Source organism: Monodon monoceros, unplaced genomic scaffold, assembly GCF_005190385.1.
Source record: "Monodon monoceros isolate NGI ecotype Baffin Bay Population unplaced genomic scaffold, NGI_Narwhal_1 Super_Scaffold_20, whole genome shotgun sequence".
In the NCBI taxonomy this organism is placed as follows: Eukaryota; Metazoa; Chordata; class Mammalia; order Artiodactyla; family Monodontidae; genus Monodon; species Monodon monoceros.
In genome coordinates, this window is record NW_021703777.1 from 72,391,180 (window position 1) to 72,413,385 (window position 22,206).

Sequence of the window (22,206 nt, forward strand, 5' to 3'; positions counted from 1 at the left end):
TTTCACTGCTTAGGGCCCGGGTTCGATCCCTTGTCAGGGAACTAAGATACCACAAGCCGTGTGGCACAGTCAAAAAAAAAAAAAAACCTAAAAACAGAATTACCATATGATCCAGCACTCCCAATCCTGGGCATATATCCAGACAAAACTATAATTCAAAAAGATACACGCACCCTATGTTCAGAGCAGCACTATTCACAACAGCCAAGACATGGAAACAACATAAATGTCCACTGACAGATGAATGGATAAAGAAGATGTGGTACATATATATGCAATGGAATACTACTCAGCCATAAAAAGGAATGAAATAGGACTTTCCTGGTGGTGCAGTGGTTAAGAATCTGCCTGTCAATGCAGGGGGTACAGTTCCGAGCCCTGATCCGGGAAGATCCCACATGCCACGGAGCAACTAAGCCCGTGTGCCACAACTACTGAGCCTGTGCTCTAGAGCCCTCAAGCCACAACTACTGAGCCCGTGTGCCACAACTACTGAAGCCCGCGCGCCTAGAGCCCGTGCTCCACAACAAGAGAAGCCACTGCAATGAGAAGCCCGCACACCGCAACGAAGAGTAGCCCCCACTCACCACAACTAGAGAAAGCCTGCACGCAGCAACGAAGACCCAACGCAGCCAAAAAAAAAGAACAAAATAATGCCATTTGCAGCTAGAGATTATCATGCTAAGTGAAGTCAGAAAGAGAAAGACAAATACCATATGATATCACTTATATGTGGAATCTAAAATATGACACAATTGAACCTATTTATGAAACAGAAACAAACTCATAGACATAGAGAACAGACTTGTGGTTGCCAAGAGGGAAGGGGGGTGGGGGAGGGATGGAGTGGGAAGCTGGGGTTAGCAGATGTAAGCTATTATATATAGAATGGATAAACAACAAGGTCCTACTGTATAGCACAGGGAACTATATTCAATATCCTGTGATAAACCATAATAGAAAAGAATATTTTTTAAAAAGAATGTATATATATGTATAACTGAATCAGTTTGCTGTACAGCAGAAATTAACACAACATTGTAAAGTCAACCATACGTCAATAAAAAAAAAGAACAGAATGTCAAATCAGTACAATACTATTATAAAATAAAAGCTCTAGTATTTCACATTAGCTCATAGTTTATTATACTTCCCAAGTTTCCCATCTTTAAACAACTATGCCAAGAACCTTTCAACATATTAAAAACTCTTCCCCAAGTCACTAATATGTTAATAAAAAGGCTTCCATTATCAAAACAGGTAAATATGTATAGTAATCACAAACGTATAATCCAAAATATCCTTTACCTCCACATGTCAGAATACAAAAAGTACGACTTCCTTCTTTTGGTTACTTTTTGCACAATTACAATATAAAAATATGGCCTATCACTACATTATTCTTCTCAATCACTTTTGAGATTAATAGATGACTTATGTGGTGTTCAAGAAAGTACATACCAAAGAAAAGACTTTGTGTCAGAAATACAAAAATCTCTAATCACTAATATGTTTAAACTAAAATTTTAGTTTTTATATTTAATTTTTCATTCAATAGTAAATGGTTCATTCATAAACAATAATTGTTATAGTCCCATGCTTTTATAAATAAAACATGTAATCAAAGGAATAAATAATTTTCCACAAAAGTTAAAATATCAGGAACTCTTATTAATAATTTTGTATGTTATATTCTGAAGTTTAAAACCATTTCAAATTTATATTTATTCACTCATTTGCCTACTATGTGAAAAACACATAAATAAAATATTAGCTCTCTTAAATAGTTTACAATTTAGTTGGAGAAACTAATTGGTATACAATAATATAAAGAAGACCACATACGAATGCTGAGCCAAGTAGAGACAAAACTATGTAGGAGTACAGAATAAGGTACAATTAATTGTGGCCATGGGAGATAGCAAATATGAAAACTTCACAGAGGAAGGAGCATTGGTGCTATGTCTTGAAGAGTAAGTAGGTTTCCAATAAGGCAAAGACGGGATTCTAGACAGAAAGAAGAACATGAACAAAAGCACAAGTGTCACGAAGATGTGTGTTCAGGGACAGCAAGTATTTCCATGTGGCTGAGGCAGAGAGTGAGTAAGAGGATGTAGAGGTCACTTAGGATGTGGGCAGACACACATGACCTCAAATGACATGCCAAAGAGTCTGGCCAATAGTGGTGCTTAATAAAATGTTTGTGCTGAAATAAGCCGAAATATAATAGCTGTGTAGGTTCTACACAGCTAGTCACTCCTCTTACCAACCCTGTAACCAACAAACTGAATTTCTGAAGCCTATTCGTCTATGTTCTCTACACAAATAGAAAGCATCAAAAAAAATAATTCACTTATATATTAAATAAAGAATACTCACTGAAAATAATTATTTCTTACCAATGTAAGGTTTGGATTTTTGTCACTTAGATATATCTAGCACCTAGAAAAGTGCCTGGTATATAGTAGGTATTCAACAAATATTTAATAGACCATGATATATTTTAGCTACATACATGTTATCTTTTCTAATAGTAATAATAATCCATAATCAATACTGGTAAACTTACCATACAGAAATTGGCCCTGCATAACAAAATGATCTTCAAACCCCAACTTACAGTCTATTTCTTTGAATAATAAAATAAGTTAATACCCAGAGTCCAACTCATACCTGACTTAGATGATGACATTTGGGAATTTTTGAGTTGGTGATACTTAAATGAGATTTTGGATTTAGAATTGATCTTGGAATGGGTGAAGACTTGAGAATGTTGGAGTAAGATAAATGTATTTTGTGTATGAAACAGACATCAATTTTAGGGGGCCAGAGAGTGGACTATTGTGGGTTCAATAGTGTCCCCCCCACCAAATTCATGTCCACCCAAAACTCCAGAATGTGACCTTATTTGGAAATAGGGTCTTAGCAAAGGAGCTAATACTGGAGTAGGATAAACCCTAGGTCCAATATTGGTGTCCCTACAAGAAGAGAGGATATACAGAGACACACAGGGGAAGAAGACCATATGATGGAGGCAGAGATTGGAGTGATAAAGCTACAAGCCAAGGAGCACCAAGGAGTGTTAACAAACACCAGAAGCTGGAAGAGAGTCACAGAATAGATTCCCTCTCAGAGGCCCTAGAGGGAATCACCCCTGCCAACTACTTGATTTTGGACTTCTGGTCTCCAGAACTGCGAGAGAATCAATTTCTGTTGTTACAAGTCAACAAGTTTAGGATAATTTATTGTGGCAGCTCAGGCAAATAATACACATGGAAAAAGGAATTTTGCAGATGTAATTAAGGCTCAAATTAGTTAACCTTAAGCTATGGGTATTATCTCAGTGGACCTGACCTAATCACAGGAGCCATCCAGGTCTACAGGTTAGAGACAGAAGAAATCAGAGATTCAAAGCACGAGCAGAGTATAATGCACTATTGTTGGCTTGAAGATGGAGGAATGGCAAGTGGCAAGGAATGAATGTGGTCTCTAGAAGCAGAGAGCAATCTTGGATTGACAGCCAGCAAAGAAACAAGGACCTCAGTCCCACTACGACAAGAGTGAGGATGGAAGCAAATTTTCCCCCAGAGTCTCCAGCAAAGAATTCATCAGGCTGACATCCTGAGCAGAGAATCCATCCATGCCATCCAGACAACTGACCTACAGAACTCTGAGTTAATTAACAGGTACTGTCTTCAACTGCTACATTTGTGGTAATTTCTTAAGTATAAATAGAAAGCTAACAAACAATGGCTCACATTTAGTGAGGAGAAATGCCAGACTGTCATGGCAGACAGTGGAAGATAGGATTAAAAGCCTCAGAGGAGTGAGCTTGCTTCAGTGGATGTAATATTAGGGCTCAAGAACTCTCCAGAGGACTATGTTGAGAGGAGGGCCCAGAAGATACACATTTTATCAGAGCAACAAGGAGTGTGCTGCTGGGAGGGCACTAGCAGCACTCATGAGTTCACTGGTGGCTTCCCTCCCTAGGCCAGGGCTGACAGTAGGAGAGGCCATTATAGAACTGGGCTCACTGAGAGCAATGAGAATAAAGATCCTGAAACAACAGAGGCGAAGTGGGCAAAGTACCCATCAGAAGCCAGGTGTATGTGATTACTGATTATCTTAATGAGCACCAAGGCTAGAAGAGCAATCCAATCCCACTCATGCACTGTTTATCTTCCCTATACTCCACCTTTACTAGTAACAGAAAATCAAAACACAGAATACAACCTATCAGGACCTAACCTTCAAGCTCACAGACTGTTCACTATTAGAAAATATTTAGCATTAATTCACCACCATGTTAAAATGTCAGATGAGAAAAAACATTTGATCATATCATTAAATGCTGCAAAGGCTTTTGATAAAGCTAGGCATCCATTAGTGATTTTAAAAATCTCTTATTACGATCCTGGCGTAAGTATAGACATACAGATCAATGAAACAGAATTGAGAGGCCAGAAATAAGCCCATTCATCTATGATCAACTGATTTTCAACAGGGGTGCCAAGACCATTCACTGTAGAAAGAATAGTCTCTTCAACAAACGGTGCTGGGACAACTGGATATCCACATGCAAAGGAATGAAGTTGGACCCCTACCTCATAACATATACAAAAATTAATCAAAATGGATAACAGACATAAACGTAAGAGCTAAGATTACAAAATGGTTGGAAGAAAACATAGGCATAATTCTTCATGACCTTGCATTAAATAACAGTTTCTTAGATATGATACCTAAAGCGCAAGCAATAAAATAAAAAACAAATAAATCGGACTTCTTCAACATTATAAACTTTTATGCATCAAAGGACATTATCAAGAAAGTAAAAAGACAGCCCACGAATGGGAGATAATAATTGCAAGTTATATATGTGATAAGGGTATGATATACAAAACATATAAGGGAGTCTTACAATTCAACAAAAAAAAAGACAAATACAGTCATCCCTTGGTATGAGGGGGATTGGTTCCAGGACACCCCTTGGATACCAAAATCCACAGATGCTCAAATACCTTATATAAAATGGTGTAGTATTTGCATATAACCTAAGCACATGCTCCTGTATACTTTAAATTATCTCTAGACTACTCATAATACCTAATACAATGTAAATGCTAGGTAAATAGTTGCAGCAAATTCAAGTTTTGCTTTTTGTAAATTACTGGAAATTTTTTCCAAATATTTTCAATCTGTAGTTGGTTGAATCCTCAGATGTGGACCCCTCAGACATGGAAGGCCAACTGTAACACAATTTTTTTTAATAAATTTATTTATTGTATTTATTTATTTTTGGCTGCGTTGGGTCTTCGTTGCTGCTCATGGGCTTTCCCTAGTTGCAGCAAGCTGGGGCTACTCTTCGTTGCAGTGTGCAGGCTTCTTGTTGCGGTGGCTTCTCTTGTTGTGGAGCATGGGCTCTAGGCACGAGGGCTTCAGCAGCTGTGGCATGCGGGCTCAGTAGTTGTGGCTTGCGGGCTCTAGAGCACAGGCTCAGTAGTTGTGGCACACAGGCTTAGTTGCTCCACGGCATGTGGGATCTTCCTGGACTAGGGCTCGAACTCGTGTCCCCTGCCTTGGCAAGCGGATTCTTAACCAGTGCGCCACCAGGGAAGTCCCATAATACAGTTTTTAAATGGGCAAAGAACCTGAAGACATTGTCCAAAGAAGACATATAAACAGTTAATAAGCACATGAAAAGAAGCTCAACATCATTAGTTCCCAGGAAAATTCAAATCAAAACCACAGTGACCAAGATTGGCCAAGATGGCAGAGTAGGAAGACTCTGAGCTCACTTCTTCTCACAAGCACACCAAAATCACAACTATTTGCAGAACAACAATTGATGAAAAAGTCTGGTACCTACCAGAAAAGATCTTCTACAACTAAAGACATAAAGAAAGAGCCACAAGACAGGTAGGAGGGGCAGACTTGAAATATAGCTAAGTTCCATAACCCCAGGTGGGTGACCCACAAATTGGAGAATAATTATATTGCAGAGGTTCTCCCACAAGAGTGACAGTCATGAGCGCCACGTCAGGCTCCCCAGCCTGGGGGTCTGGCACCAGGAAGACAAGGCCCCAGGGCATTTGGCCTTGAAGGCCAGTGGGACTTAATTTCGGGAGTCCCACAGGACTGGGAGAAATAGAGACTTCACTCTTAAATGGCACACACAAAATCTCACATGTTCTGGAACCCAGGGAAAAAGCAGTAATTTGATAGGAGCCTGGGCCAGACCTACCTGCTGGTCTTGCAGAGTCTCTCAGAGAGGTGAGGGGTGGCTGCACTCACCCTGGGTGCACAGACACTGGTGGCAGCCATTCTTGGGAGTTCCTTCTACCACATGGATGCTGATACTGGCAAACACCATTGTGGAATCCTCCCTCTAGCTCATTAGCACCAAGACCTGGCCCCACCCAACCCAACAGCCTTTAGGTGCCAGTGCTGGGACAAATCAGGCCAAGCAACTAATTGGGTGGGATACAGCACCACCCATCAGCAGACAGACTGCCTAAAGACCTCCACATCTGCCTCTGGACACAGCCGTGCCCAATAGAGGGCCCAGGGCCCATTTCCACCCACCAGTGAGCAAGCACCAGCCCCAGAATCCTCTGGGCCTTGCCTCCTCTAGCCTCTGGACCAGGCTGACCCAATGTGGGCAGACACCAGATGCAAGAAAACCACAATCCCACAGCCTGCAAACCTATTCTGTCCAGACCAGGCCAGACCCTGCCCTGGGACCAGCTGGGCCCTGGCCCTGCCCATTAACAGGCCAACACAAGCTTCAGGACACCCCAGACTCTGTACCCAACTGTGTCAGGATCTGCTCCCCTTCCCTGCCTCACCCCCAGCCATGTTATATCAGCTCTGGGATGTCTGGGCCCTGCAACCAGACTCCAGGACCCGGCTCTTGATGTCAGTAGTCCAGCACTAACCCTAGGACCCAGCTTCAACCACCAGTGGGTGGGTATCCCATAGATTTTGTAAGGTTGTGTTTTCATTTTCATTTGTCTTGAGGCATTTCCTCATTTCTTCTTTGATTTCATTGTTGACCCACTGGTTTCTTAGTAGCATGCTGTTTAGTCTCCATGTGTTCATTCTTTTCCTGTTTTTCTTTCTGTGGTGGATTTCTGGTTTCATACTGTTGTGGTCAGATAGGATGTTTCAAATAATTTCTATCCTTTTAAATTTGTTGAGGTTTTTTTTTATGACCTAGTATGTGGTCTATCCTAGAGAACATTCCATGTGCCCTTGAAAAGAATCTGTATTCTGGCTTTTTTGGAAGTAGTGTTCTGTAGATATCAATTAAGTCCTACTGATCTACTGTGTCATTTAGAACCTCTGTTGCCTTACTGATTTTTTGTCTGGATGATCTGTCCATTGATGTCAATGGGGTGTTAAGGTCTACTATTATTGTATTATTGTCAGTTTCTCCCTTTGTATCTGTTAGTATTTTCAAAGAACTTATACCTACCCGTCTCAAACTATTCCAAAAAATTGAAGAGGGAACACTCCCAAATTCATTCTGAAGCCACCATCACCCTGATACCAAAACCAGACAAAAACACTACAAAAAATGAAAACCACAGGCCAATATCTTTGATGAATATAGATGCAAAAATCTTCAAAACAAGGTATTAGCAAACAAAATCCAACAATATGTAAAAGGGATAATACACCATGATCAAGCTGTAATCATTCCAGGGTAGCAAGGACGGCTCAATATACACAATCAATCAATGTGATGATACACCACGTTAACAAAAGGAAAGACAAAAACCACATGATCATCTCAATAGACAGAAAAAGCATTTGACAAAATTCAACACCCATTCTTGATAAAAACTGTCACAGAAGTGGGTATAGGGGGAACATATTTCAACATAATAAAAGCCATTTATGACAAACCCACAGCCAACATAATACTGAACAGTGAAAAGCTGAACACCTTCCCACTAAATTTAGGAACAAGACAAGGATGCCCAGTTTCACCACTTCTACTCAACATAGTATTGGAAGTCCTAGCCCCAACAATCAGATAAGAAAAAGAAATGAAAGGTATCCAAATTGGAAGGGAAGAGGTAAAATTGTCACTATTTGGAGATGACATGATACTCTATATAGAGAACCCTAAAGTCTCCACACAAAAACTATGAGAATAAATGAATTCAGCAAGGTAGTAGGATACAATATTAATATACAGAAATTTGTTGCATTTCTTTACACTAACAATGAAATTTCAGAAAGTAAAAAAAAAATCCTGTTTAAAACTGCATCAAAAAAAATACCTAGGAATAAACTCAATCAAGGCAGTAAACACCTATATGCTGAAGACTATAAAACTTTGATAAAGAAACTGAAGATGATTCAAAGAAATGAAAAGATATCCCATGCACTTGGATTGGAAGAATTAATATTTTTAAAATGGCCATACTACTCAAATCAATCTACAGATTTAATGCAATCCTTATCAAAATACCCATGACATTTTTCACAGAACTAAAACAAATAATCCTAAAATGTATATGGAACAACAAAAGGCCCAGAATTATCAAAGCAATCCTGAGGGAAAAGAACAAAGCAGGAGGCATAACCCTCCAGACTTCAGACTATACTACAAAGTTACAGTAATCGAAACAGTGTGCTGTTGGTACAAAAACAGACATACAGTTCAGTGGAACAGGACAGCCCAGAAATAAACCCACAAACCTATGATCAATTAATCTTTGACAAAACAGGCAAGAATATACAATGGAGAAAAGACAGTCTCTCTCGAAGACTTGTTGATGTGGTATTGGGAAAGCTGGACAGCTACCTGTAAATCAATGAAATTACAACACTCTCTCACACCACACACAAAAATAAACTCAAAATGGTTTAAAGACCTAAATATAAGATTTGACACCATAAAACTCCTAGAAGAGAACATAGGCAAAACATTCTCTGACATAAATTGTAGCAGTATTTTCTTAGATCAGCCTCCCAAGGCAATAGAAATAAAAACAAAAATAAACAAATGGGACCTAATCAAACTTACAAGCTTTTGCACAGCAAGGGAAACCATTAAAAAAAATGAAAAGACAACCTAAGGAATGGGAGAAAATATTTGCAAACAATGCAACCAACAAGGACTTAATTTCCAAAATATACAAACAGCTCATACAATTTAACAACAAAAAAACAAACAACCCAATCGAAAAACTGGCAGACCTTAACAGACATTTCTCCAAAGAAGACATACAGATGGCCAGTAGGCACATGAAAAGATGATCAATGTTGCTAATTATTACAGAAATGCAAATCAAAACCACAATGAAGCATCACCTCACACTGGTCAGAATGGCTGTCATCAAAAAGTCTACACATAATAAATGCTAGAGAGGGTGTGGAGATGTTCCTCTATTTTTGCCATATTACATTCTTAGAACCATATCCCTGACAGACAAATCAAGAGTCATCCACACTAACGATTTTGGTCATATACCTGAAATAATTCTCTTTGCCACTAGATGGAGATTTAGTTAATGCTGTGTTGAGAAGCTGGCAGAAAAAAGGTTGGCTGTTAGCTACCAACAAGAATTACTAAATAAGGAAGCAAAGTAAGAAGGGAAATACGGATGTGGTTGCAAACATGTCCACCTTTGAACTGGCAAAGGAAAAATATCTAATTAAAAGGAGAGAGCAAACCATATACACATTAAGATGCTACTATAAGAATTACAGTAAAAGTTCAGAACAGGAGAAATAAGTAAAAAATAGGAGACATTTTAAAATACCTTATTAACTGTCACAGTCTTGAAGAACTAATTGGTATCATATAGTAATCTTAAATATACTCCTTATCTTGACGTCCAGAGTTTAGACGGAGTATTACTGTTTTTCTTCTCTGCCCCTAGTTTATTATAGCATTTTACCCAGAAGCTACTATGGTTATTCAAGCTATTCTTATCTTAGTTCTTGTGGGTACCAAAGGCTAAATGGGTCTAAGAAACACATGTTTTCAGATAATAAACATCCAATTTTCTCTCTATTTTCTAAGGTTATTTTATACTCTTACTTTTCTTCTACTGAAGCACAGATGTATCTAAAACTCAGGGTATAAAGTTTATACTCAATTTATCCAGAAATCAATCAAGTCCAAGCCCAAATGCCTTTAGCCTTATTTAACAATAACAACAAAAACAAGAATCTTTTAGTGTACAAGAGAATGCACATGCCAAGCCATTGTAAAGGCTTTACAGAATCTACTTTAAAGTTGTAAGAAGTTAGGCTATTTGGTCATATTAAAGTCTAATAAAAAGGAACTGAAACGTCTTCTACTTCTAACTCAGAAAATCAAAATTTTTCACTTTCAAAAATATTTGGTTGAGGTGTTTAGAAGAATCCTTCCTTTCTTACCTATAAGATTGTACTTTAGTCCCGTGGTCTTGAAATTCCAGTGCTTTCTTAACAACAGCTTCATTTTCTTCTGGATAAACTGAATATGTGCAGTAAACAACTGCTTGAGCTCTAGTAACTACATTTAAAGAAGATGGAATTAATACAATGACCCCAGTAACAATCCTAAACAAATCTGTTATGTTTTCAAACGTCTGTCTGTACTAATACCACATGGTTTTGATAGGAATTATTTCTACAGATGCTTGCATGGCTCCCCTTTAAAGCATGTATTAGTAATGTAGTCTGTGGCCAATAAATAAAATAAATCTAACTGGATTGTATGGAAATCTAATCAAATGTGACCAACCTAATTACAAACACAAACAAATAAATACTGCAGATTACCATAAGCTTGACACTCCCAGCTATTCTTCCACAAGCCATATCACGTAACTAGTTAAAAGGACTCTAGAAACAGACAGACTTAGATGTGAATCCCAATTCTGTAACTTACTGCTGTATGAACCTGGGAAAATTACTTAACTCTCCAATTCTTCAACTGTAAAATGAGGTAATCTTACTACCTGCAACTCACTCACTTATTCACACTTACTGAGCACCTACTATGTGCTAGGCAGTGTTCTCACCATTCAGTATACACACACAAAAATCCCTGCCCCAGGGAGCTTATTTTCTATGTTTCATTGACATAAGACAAATAAATAAGAAAATTAGGGAATTCCCTGGTGGTCCAGTGGTTAGGACTCAGCGCTCTCACTGCCAGAGGCCCAGGTTCGATCCCTGGTTGGGGAAATAAGATCCTGCAAGCCAAGCAGTGGCACAGCCCAAGTAAAAAAAAAAATACACACACACACACACACACACACACATATATATAGCATCAGGAAGTGACAAATGCTATAGAGCAAATCAAAGCAGATACAGAGGACAGTTAGTTTCAAAAGATTATCCTGCAATTTTAAATAATCAGAGAAAGAAGTTTAAAAATGCATTATTTATCAACTTCCTCATCTTCCAATCAACTCACTTCATAGATCATATACATACTATCATATTCAAATAAATATTTTTAATAACATCAATTAAAGGGGCAGAACTCCTCTGTGTTTTCTATTTTGCCTTATTTCTACTTCACATAGGTTATATCTTCATATATTAAATCATCTATACCCTATACTTACCTTTGAGCCTTTGGAGGTCAGGATTTATCCACACTCATATCCCTAACAACCAGCTTAATATCTGACCCAGAGTAGGCATTTGATAAACATGCACTGAATTAATTAAAGTTTATATAATTTCTCAGAGACGTCTAGATTTCCATATCTATGTGTGGAAGGGCATTGGTACTCAACATCTAAATGGTACTCAAAATGTAAATGCAGTGATTGAAGCAATAATATAAATACTTAAAGAGCCTTGTTACTCAGACTTAAAGAGATCTAGGCTTTATCTGTAATTGCATCTCTCTGTTCTCTTTTTAGTACTAAGAGAAGTAAGAGTTTGATTAAAATTGGGATTATAGAAGAGTTAGGGGCAGGCACAATGACAACGGAAAAATTACATCGAGTAAGAAGCCAAAGAAAAGAAATAAAGAAGATGAAACTGTACAACAATGGATGGATGTAATTATTTTACTTCAGCATTAAAGAAAGCTGTAAATTATTCTTGCTAACCTATGTTTAAAATGATAGTAAAGCATATATTTTTGAGAATTAAATTGGTAAAAATAAATATTTTGTTATTTGAAGGAACTGAGTGTTCTGAAAAATTCACTTATGGTTCACACATGATTGCCTGAATATAATAGATAAATGAAGTATTAATGTTTCTAAGATTTACAACATATTTTCATATTACACTGATAACAAACTTACATTTCATTGCATGTGTTAGCTGTTCATATTGCTGTTGAGCAAGAACATGAAGTTTATCTTCTGACGGGCCTCCTTGAGAGAAATCTTTAAGTAAACCTGTATCTAAAAGGAAATAAATGCTTTTAAATATATCACTATTAGATGTTTTTCATATATTGCTATTATCACATTATTTAATATTTTAATCATTTTCCCTATTAATGACAGTTTTCATGGAAAATATTTATCAAAAATAAATAGGCAGGGGACTTCCCTGGTGGCGCAGTGGTTAAGAATCCACCTGCCAATGCGGGGGACACGGGTTCAAGCCCTGGTCTGGGAAGATCCCATATGCCGCGGAGCAACTAAGCCCATGCACCACAACTACTGAGCCTGTGCCCTGGAACCCGTGAGCCACAACTACTGAAGCCTGCATGCCACAACTACTGAAGCCTACGTGCCTAGAGCCCATGCTCCGCAACAAGAGAAGCCACTGCAATGAGGAGCCCATGCATCACAATGAAGAACAGCCCCCGCTCGTTGCAACTGGAGAAAGCCCGCACACAGCAACGAAGACCCAACCAAAAATAAATGAATAAAAATAAATAAATTTTTTAAAATAAATAAATAGGCAGTATTATAAAAATACTGACTTAAAAACTGAATTGATAAAGGTAATTTTGCTTAGTTTTAATATTATTTTTCCTTTTTTCTCCAAGTTCTTATGATATAGTCACCCAACCAGCCAAAATAAGTCATTTAGGTATAAAAAACAGAATACAGTCAGTCTGGGTACTAATAGAGGAAAAAAAGATTTATTTTCCAAGGTAGAAACTGATGGGCTATAGTCAGATCTGAGTAAGAAAGAACACAAAGGGATACAGTTAAAAACATTAACTTACTGAAAGAAATTTTGGAAGAAAAAACTAGAGGGGCCATGTGCAGCAACGAAGACCCAATGCAGCCAAAAATAAATAAATAAAATTAATAAAAAGAAAGAAAGAAACTCTTATAGTAATTCTTTACATTTCTGAAACTATATATATATTTTTTCTTTTTTTTTTTTTTTTTTTGCGGTATGCGGGCCTCTCACTGTTGTGGCCTCTCCCGTTGCGGAGCACAGGCTCTGGACGCACAGGCTCAGCGGCCATGGCTCACAGGCCTAGCCGCTCCGCGGCATGTGGGATTTTCCCGGACCAGGGCACGAACCTGTGTCCCCTGCATCGGCAGGTGGACTCTCAACCACTGCAACACCAGGGAAGCCCCTGAAACTATTTTTAACATATTTCTTGATAATATTAACTAAGATACATTGAATACTACTCTAAATAGATTATTTTATTCAACAACCCTTGAAGCATTATTATTCCTTTTAACATTGAAAAAACTGTTCAAGCATACATTAAACAACTTGTCTAAGGTCACATGGCTACTAGTTGAGAGCCAGGTTCTAGCTTGGCAATATGACCAACCTTCTAACCCCTGTTTTATTCTGCCTCTCAGTAACTCCCTGCAGTATGAAAGCCAACTATTTATACCATATATTTGGCTATTCCCCACTCCAGTAATATCACTAAAGGTTAATTAAACTCCATTTCTTCCCAATTTAGTTTTACACTTTACATTTTTCTCTTTCATCACTTTTTAAAGGACTATTTACCCATTATAATACTCTAAAACCATACCAGCTTACCTTTTCACCCTATTTTAAAATAATTCCAGGTTGTTAGCAGAGATCGACTTCGTACATTCCTCAAATATGATAATGTTTATGATAAACATTCTAAAATTGGTTGTAATGTTTTCCAATGTTAAATTGTTTTTCAAACTAATTCATGATTTCTCACGAATCTAAGTCTTTTGGATCCATCCCCACTAAATTTATGACTAATATTTCTACCATAATCACTAGGTCAGCAGTTCCTTATTTGCTCTGGCTATTACCTCATCAAAGTACAGTTTCCTTCAAGACCCTCCTTTTTTCCAGGTTTGCCAAAGACCACTTCTTGGCTTATCCGGTCACCTCTTCAAGGATTTCAAAATATTACCAATATCTAGGAAACTTTTTACTTTCCCTCTTTTTGTCATTTGTAGTTACCTTTGTGCTTCACCCACACCCCAGCCTCTAAATGATTTTTACCTATGGTTTATTTTGTTCTGCATTCCCACTTCAAGATGACCCAGGATAAGGCCAGAGTCTCACAGTAGTTCTAAGTTCTAGTTCTCTTAACTGGAATGCTTATTGTAGCTGCAGCTATTTCGTCCCCTCTTCTTTCAAAATCTAATTCTTCTTTGATCACTTCCCAAAGTTAGTATGGGAATTTTCTAAGTCCACCATACTCCCATCTGAGTTGGTTAGTCTTGGAAAGAAATTTTCTGTAGCAAGACAGAATTCCACATAGTTCAGTATAAGTCCAGTTAAAAATTGTGTGGTATAGTGCAGGGGTCCCCAACCCCCAGCCACGGACCAGTAGTGGTCCGTGGCCTGTTAGGAACTGGGCCACACAGCAGGAGGTGAGCAGTGGGCGAGAGAGTGAAGCTTCATCTGTATTTACAGCCTCTCCCCATCACTCACATTACCGCCTGAGCTCCACCTCCCGTCAGATCAGGGGCAGCATTAGATTCTCATAGGAATGTGAACCCTACTGTGAACTGCACATGCAAGGGATTTAGGTTGCGTGGTCCTTAAGAGAATCTAATGCCTGATGATCTAAGGTGGAGCTGAGGCAGTGATGCTAGCACTGGGGAGCGGCTGCAAATACAGATTATCATTAGCAGAGAGGTTTGACTGCACAGAGACCATAATAAATCAATTGCTTGCAGACTCATATCAAATCCCTATCAGTTACACAGATTGCCAACAAACACATGAAAGAATGCTCAACATCATTAATCATTAGAGAAATGCAAATCAAAACTACAATGCGATATCATCTCACACAGGTCAGAATGGCCATCATCAAAAAATCTAGAAACAATAAATGCTGGAGAGGGTGTGGAGAAAAGGGAACCCTCTTGCACTGCTGGTGGGAATGTAAATTGATACAGCCACTATGGAGAACAGTATGGACATTCCTTAAAAAACTAAAAATAGAACTACCATACGACCCAACAATCCCACTACTGGGCATATACCCTGAGAAAACCATAATTCAAAAAGCGTCATGGACCACAATGTTCATTGCAGCTCTATTTACAACAGCCAGGACATGGAAGCAACCTAAGTGTCCATCAACAGATGAATGGATAAAGAAGATGTGGCACATATATACAATGGAATATTACTCAGCCTTAAAAAGAAATGAAATTGAGCTATTTGTAATGAGATGGATAGACCTAGAGTCTGTCATACAGAGTGAAGTCAGAAAGAAAAAGACAAATACCGTATGCTAACACATATATATGGAATTTAAGGGAAAAAAAATGTCATGAAGAACCTAGGGGTAAGACAGGAATAAAGACGCAGACCTACTGGAGAATGGACTTGAGGATATGGGGAGGGGGAAGGGTGAGCTTTGACAGGGCGAGAGAGAGTCATGGACATATACACACTAACAAACGTAGTAAGGTAGATAGCTAGGGGGAAGCAGCCACAAGGCACAGGGATATTAGCTCGGTGCTTTGTGACAGCCTGGAGGGGTGGGATAGGGAGAGTGGGAGGGAGGGAGACGCAAGAGGGAAGACATATGGGAACATATGTATATGTATAACTGATTCACTTTGTTATAAAGCAGAAACTAACACACCATTGTAAAACAATTATACCCCAATAAAGATGTTTAAAAAAAAAAAGAAGAAGATGTGGCACATACATACAATGGAATATTACTCAGCCATAAAAAGAAACGAAATTGAGTTATTTGTAGTGAGGTGGATGGACTTAGAGTTTGTCATATAGAGTAAAGTAAGTCAGAAAGAGAAAAACAAATACCATATGCTAACACATATATATGGAATCTAAGAAAAAAAAAAGGTCACGAAGAACCTAGAGGCAAGACGAATAAAGACGCAGACCTACTAGAGAATGGACTTGAGGATATGGGGAGGGGGAAGCGTAAGCTGTGACAAAGTGAGAGAGTGGCATGGACATATATACACTACCAAACGTAAAACAGCTAGTGGGAAGCAGCCGCATAGCACAGGGAGATCAGCTCGGTGCTTTGTGACCACTTAGAGGGGTGGGATAGGGAGGGTGGGAGGGAGGGAGACGCAAGAGGGAAGAGATATGGGAACATATGTATAACTGATTCACTTTGCTATAAAGCAGAAACTAACACACCATTGTAAAGCAATTATACTCCAATAAAGATGTTAAAAAAAAAATCCCTATCAGTGAGTGGCAAGTGACAATTAAGCTGCATCTTATGGAGTAGACTGGACATAAGCAACACACTTCGGGTGTCACTGTCTCCCATCACTCCCAGATGGGAACATCTAGTTGCAGGAAAACAAGCTCAGGGCTTCCATTGATTCTGCATTATGGTGAGTTGTATAATTATTTCATTATATATTACAACGTAACAATAATAGAAATAAAGTGTACAATAAGGACTTCCCTAGTGGCGCAGTGGTTAAGAATCGCCTGCTGGACTTCCCTGGTGGCGGAGTGGTTAAGAATCAGCCTGGCAATGCAGGGGACACGGGTTCGAGCCCTGGTCCAGGAAGATCTAAGCAACTAAGAGCAACTAAGCGGAGCAACTAAGCCCGTGCGTCACAACTACTGAACCTGCACTCTAGAGCCCACGAGTCAAAACTACTGAGTCCGTGTGCCACAACTACTGAAGCCTGCATGCCTTGAACCCATGCTCCACAACAAGAGAAGCCACCGCAATGAGAAGCCCGCACACCACAACGAAGAGTAGCCTCCGCTCGCCACAACTAGAGACAGCCCGTGAGCAGCAACGAAGACCCAACACAGCCAAAAATAAATAAATAAATTTTTTAAATTAAAAAAAAAAAAAGCGCACAAAAATGTAGTGTGCTTGAATCATCCCAAAACCACCCCCCCACCCCCACCCCAACCACCGGTCTGTGGAAAAACCGTCTTCCACGACACCAGTCCCTGGTGCCAAAAAGGTTGGGGACCACTGGTATAGTGGAATTCTTTCTATAGTGTAGTATAGTGGAATGTGCTAACTAATCTGAATTTGAATCCCAGCTTTGAATCTAGCTACATGACCTCAGGCAACTTGCTAAATTTGTCTGAATCTTGGGGGTTTTTTTCCCCTTTATAAAACAGAGATAATTAAATAACACTATCCTCACAAAGTTATTGTGAATATTAAGTTATAATGCATGAACACTTCCTAGATATTGACTGGGGCATAGTTGCGCTCCATAAATATTAGTTTCTTTCCCTCAATTACTTTTTCTTCATTTTAGATTCTGTCCTTGCTAGAAATAGAAAACAGTTACTCAACATATTCTGAAAGTTGGTGGAATGTCCTCTTTGTCTAATATTCTAGTTAACCGTACCTATGCCTTTCACTATAAACGAGGGATTAGAGTAAGAAGCAATTTCAGTTAACATACTGTGATTAAGAGCATGATTCAAAGGGCCAGAGTCAGAGCAGTAGTGTTTGAATCCAGGCTCTGACACTTACCAGTCAAAAGACTCTGAGTGGCTTCAACCTCTCTTGAGCCTCAGATTCCATATTTATAAAAGAGAAATAATGAGTAACCAATTCATTGAGTTCTTGTGAGGATTTGATGAAATAATTCAAGCAAAGGATTTAGTTCAGTGCCTTATACATAAGTGCTCAATAAATGTTAATGTTAAATAATATTTCTTAATTTATTAAAGAAGCAAATAAAATATTCTCAGAATATTTAATCTGAGATATTCGTATCATAAAACATACATACTGGGGCTTAAAGAAGTCTTGAGTTTGAAATAGTCTGATCATGATTTAATTGGGATCATCTTGGAGCACAGACTCTAGAGTCAGGCAGATCTAAGTCTGAATCCTAGCTCTCTTACCAAGTAGTTATGTGACTATATAAAAATGAATGAATCTTTCTGAGTTTCAGTTTTTTTATCTATAAAATGCTGATAAATGTTAATGCCTATATTCTGAGCTCTGGTATATGCCAGAACAGCATACTAGCATCTGTTCTGATTGCCTACATCACTCTAATTATTGAACATTTTGAATATTCCCCTTGCCCGTATCTCACAGAACTGGTATAATAAAGATTAAATGAGGTAATGGATGTAAAATACTTTATCCATATTAAGTGCTCTACATATGGTAGTTATTCATTAATCAGATGTATCTGATATGTCATCTTAATGATTTTAAATAATTTCATTTTAAAAATATTAAAATTTCAATAATTTAGAAATTAATTTAGAAATTAAAAGTTAAAGTACCTTCATGCTCATTTAAAATAAATTCTACTGGATTGCTAACACCCAGTCCTGAACAACGAGGTAGCAGCAGAATCACTTTAACTTTCTGTAACCTATGATCCTTTGATTCAAGGTTAATAAATGTCTCATGAAGTATTTCAATATCTGGGAGAAAAAACACAGAAAATGTATGTAAAAATATTAATTAAAAATCTTAATGCAGTATGTAATTATATCTATCTATCATTGTTCATTTTTAAATCCTCAACCCCACAAAAAGTCATTTTAATGCAGTCAGAAAAGAGGATTATTTTCTGATAACATCCTAAAGTTAATGCGTGAATTCTCTTAATAGAGTTCTTTCTCCTTTACTTGAGAGAATGATTTTGAAGTTTAAATATCTTCTACATAAAATATAATTAAAATTTTCCATTTTGAACTTCAGATTCCATTTAAAGCAGTATGGTATAGTGGAGGGAAATGGCTTTTAGCAGCAGAAATACCCAAATTTGACTCCCAACTTCACTATTTACTATCTGTGTGACAATCTCTCTAAGCCTCAATTTCCTTATTTGTAAAATGGGATAATAAAGCCTACACCTCATCTAATTGTAGTGAAGATTGAGATAAAGTAGTTAGGCTTAGCATGGTGCCTAGTATACAGTAAATGCTCAGTATTGGTTACTTCCCTTCCCATTTTTTAACCCCTTTTATATTCTATTTTTCCCAGAAAAAAAATTTTTATTAGCATTTATATTTTCATTTAGCATTTTATAATTTTTATTTAGGCACAGTCTAAAGGTCCTCAGGGACCTTATAATTTAGTTTAAGAGTGTCTGCCTCCCCTCAGGTTATAACTATCTGTGATCCTATCTTAGGGCCACCCCTTCACTTCTGCAATGGCTCCCATTCCCCTCACCTGCTGAGGAGCTGCTCTTGAAATTGCCCTACCCAACCCTTCTCTTGTCTGATCAATTCTTCTCTCTTTCTATTGTCTCTTTTGAAAAAAAATTTTTAATCAAGTGGGTCTTTTTCTTTTTTCCCCTATTTTTAACTTTTTATTGTAAAAGTTTAAACATATTATGTCAAAAATAGACATAATATGTAATAAATTCTCAAGTACCCATTATGGTGCTTCAACAATGAACCATTCATTCCCAATCTTGTTTCATCTATATCCACACCCACTTCCACTCCCCCATATTATTTTGAATCTATAAAATATTTCACCATATATCACTAAAAGATAAGAACCCCTTTAAAAATACAACCCCATACATTTTAAAAAGTAATTTGTTATTATCATCAAATAATAATGGCATGCAATCGTGCCTCAAATTTTCCAATAGTCTCACACTTGTCAAATTTTTTTTTACAGTTTGTTTAAATCAGGATTTAGATAAGGTACATACATTGCAATTAGTTGATGTCTTTTAAATTTATTTTTGTTTATAGGTACCCTCTCCATTTTTTCTTATCATTTATTTCTTAATGAAACATGTTTTTTTTGTACTACTAGAGTTTCCCACAGTCTGGATTTTGCTAATTACTTTCCTAAAATGTAGTTTATTAGTAGCTGGATCTTTAGAGCTTAATTAGATTCAAGTTCTTTTTTTTTCTTGGTGGGTGGGGAGCACAAAACTACTTCACAAGTGGGGTCACATTCATCCATTAAATTGCCTTTATGGTTACCAGCAAAGGGGTTGCAAAATAGTCGTATTCTACTCCCATCTTCCCTTTTTCATTTATCACCTGGAATGCTTCTAAAAGAAGAAACTTCCCTTCCTCTACTGCTTAGTTACCCAGTGGTTCCTATTCTCTCTGGTTAACTAGGTAAAAATTCAAAGGGGTAATAAACCTGGAAGTGCTGGATCATAAGGGCATGTATTTTTTCAATTTTAGTGATTAATGCTAGTTTTCCAAAGTCACTGTACAAATTTACAGTCCAACCAACGGTGTCTGAGCATTCCTAATGCTCCTTACCTTGCCAGCACATGGTACTGCCATCTTTTTAATTTTAATCATTCTGTGGATATGTGGTGGTAAGTTGCGATTTGAACTGCATTTCCTCGATTACTAATGGGGTTAAGGTACTTTTACATAAGTTTTTTTGGTATTTGTATATCCTCTTTTGTGAAATGCCTGGTCATGTCTCTTGCACATTTTCCAACTGGGCTGTCTTTTTTATTGTTAATTTGTAAGAATTCTTTGTATACTGTGGCAAAAAAAACCTCTTCATCAGTTTATATTTCCCTCTCTACAGTTTGCCTTTGTACTCTTAATGCATAGAAGTCCTTAAATTTTAAAAAATTTTACTGTAGTCCAATTTATCAATCTTTTCTTTTATGATGAGTGCTTTATGTGCCCTGTTTAAGAAATCTTTACCAGCCCCAGTCAAGAAGTTTTCTCCTATAATACATTCTAGATTTGTGTAGATGGTGTGAAGCAGGGGTCATTTTTTCCCAGCACCGTTTACTAAAAAGACCTTCTCTTCCTTAATATCCTGTAGCATCAAGAGGAGTGAACTGAATCAATACAGATCAACTTGGAGAAGAAACTCATCTTTATGACATTTAGTATTCCAATTCATGAACATGGTCTGTTGTTTCCATTTATTTAGGTCTTCTTTCTTTCTTTCAATAATGTTCCATAAGTTTTATGAGGAGGTCTTACACATCTTTTACTAGATGTATTCCTAAAAGTTTTATGGTTTTTTGTTCATTGTAAAAGGTATCTGCTTCATTTTCAAATTTTTGTTATTGGTGTACAGAAACTGAATTTGTATGCTGACCTTGTATCTAGCAACACTGCAAAAGTCATACGTGTAACTGATTCACTTTGCTGTACAGCAGAAATTAACACAACATTGTAAATCAACCATACCCCAATAAAAATTAATTTAAAAAAGGCATACGTGAAATCTATAGTTTATAGATTACTTTGTTTTTTCCACATATATAATCATGTCACCTATAAATTAAACACAATTTTATTTCTTCCTTTCCAATCATTATATCTTCTATTTCTTCTTTTCTTTCCTTACTGTACTGCCTGTGATTCCCAGTACAATGTTGATTAGAAGTGGTGATGGTAGGCATGCTTATCTAATCCCTGATACCAGAAAGCTTTAAACATACCATCAAGTATGATATTTGCTGTGTATATATATAATAAATGAATGTTAAATTTTATCAAATTTCTTTTCTGCATCTATTGAGATGACCATAAAATTATTCTCCTATTAACATGATTACATACATTGATTTTTAAGAGTTAAACCAACTTTGTATTCCTAGAATCTAGCTTATTTATAATGTACTATTCTTATATATTTCTAAATACAGTTTGCTAATACTTATTTCAGCTAGCTAACACTTATTTTTACAAATATGCTAATGAGTGGCACTAGCCTATAATTTTCCTTCCTTTAATATCCATTTCAAGTTTTTGATATCAAGGTTATAAATTAACTGGGAAGTAATCCTTCTTTTTCTATTCTCTGAAAGAGTATTATTTCTTCCTTAAAGGACTAAAGGTTTTTAAATATTTTGCTTTGTGAGTGGGGAGATTTTCAATTATGAATTTAATAGACAT

General features: G+C 37.3%; 1 protein-coding gene across 1 annotated transcript in view; it reads right to left on the reverse strand.

The window, feature by feature from the left end:
- Nucleotides 1-22,206, reverse strand: part of NSUN7 (NOP2/Sun RNA methyltransferase family member 7) — a 62,531-nt gene that overhangs the window by 9,683 nt on the left and 30,642 nt on the right. Inside the window, exons 8-10 of the mRNA XM_029235495.1 lie at nucleotides 18,634-18,777; nucleotides 12,282-12,383; nucleotides 10,402-10,519 (exon numbers count right to left, since the gene is read on the reverse strand). Coding sequence (XP_029091328.1) covers nucleotides 10,402-10,519; nucleotides 12,282-12,383; nucleotides 18,634-18,777 — 364 coding nt within the window. The remainder of the gene's footprint in view (nucleotides 1-10,401; nucleotides 10,520-12,281; nucleotides 12,384-18,633; nucleotides 18,778-22,206) is intronic.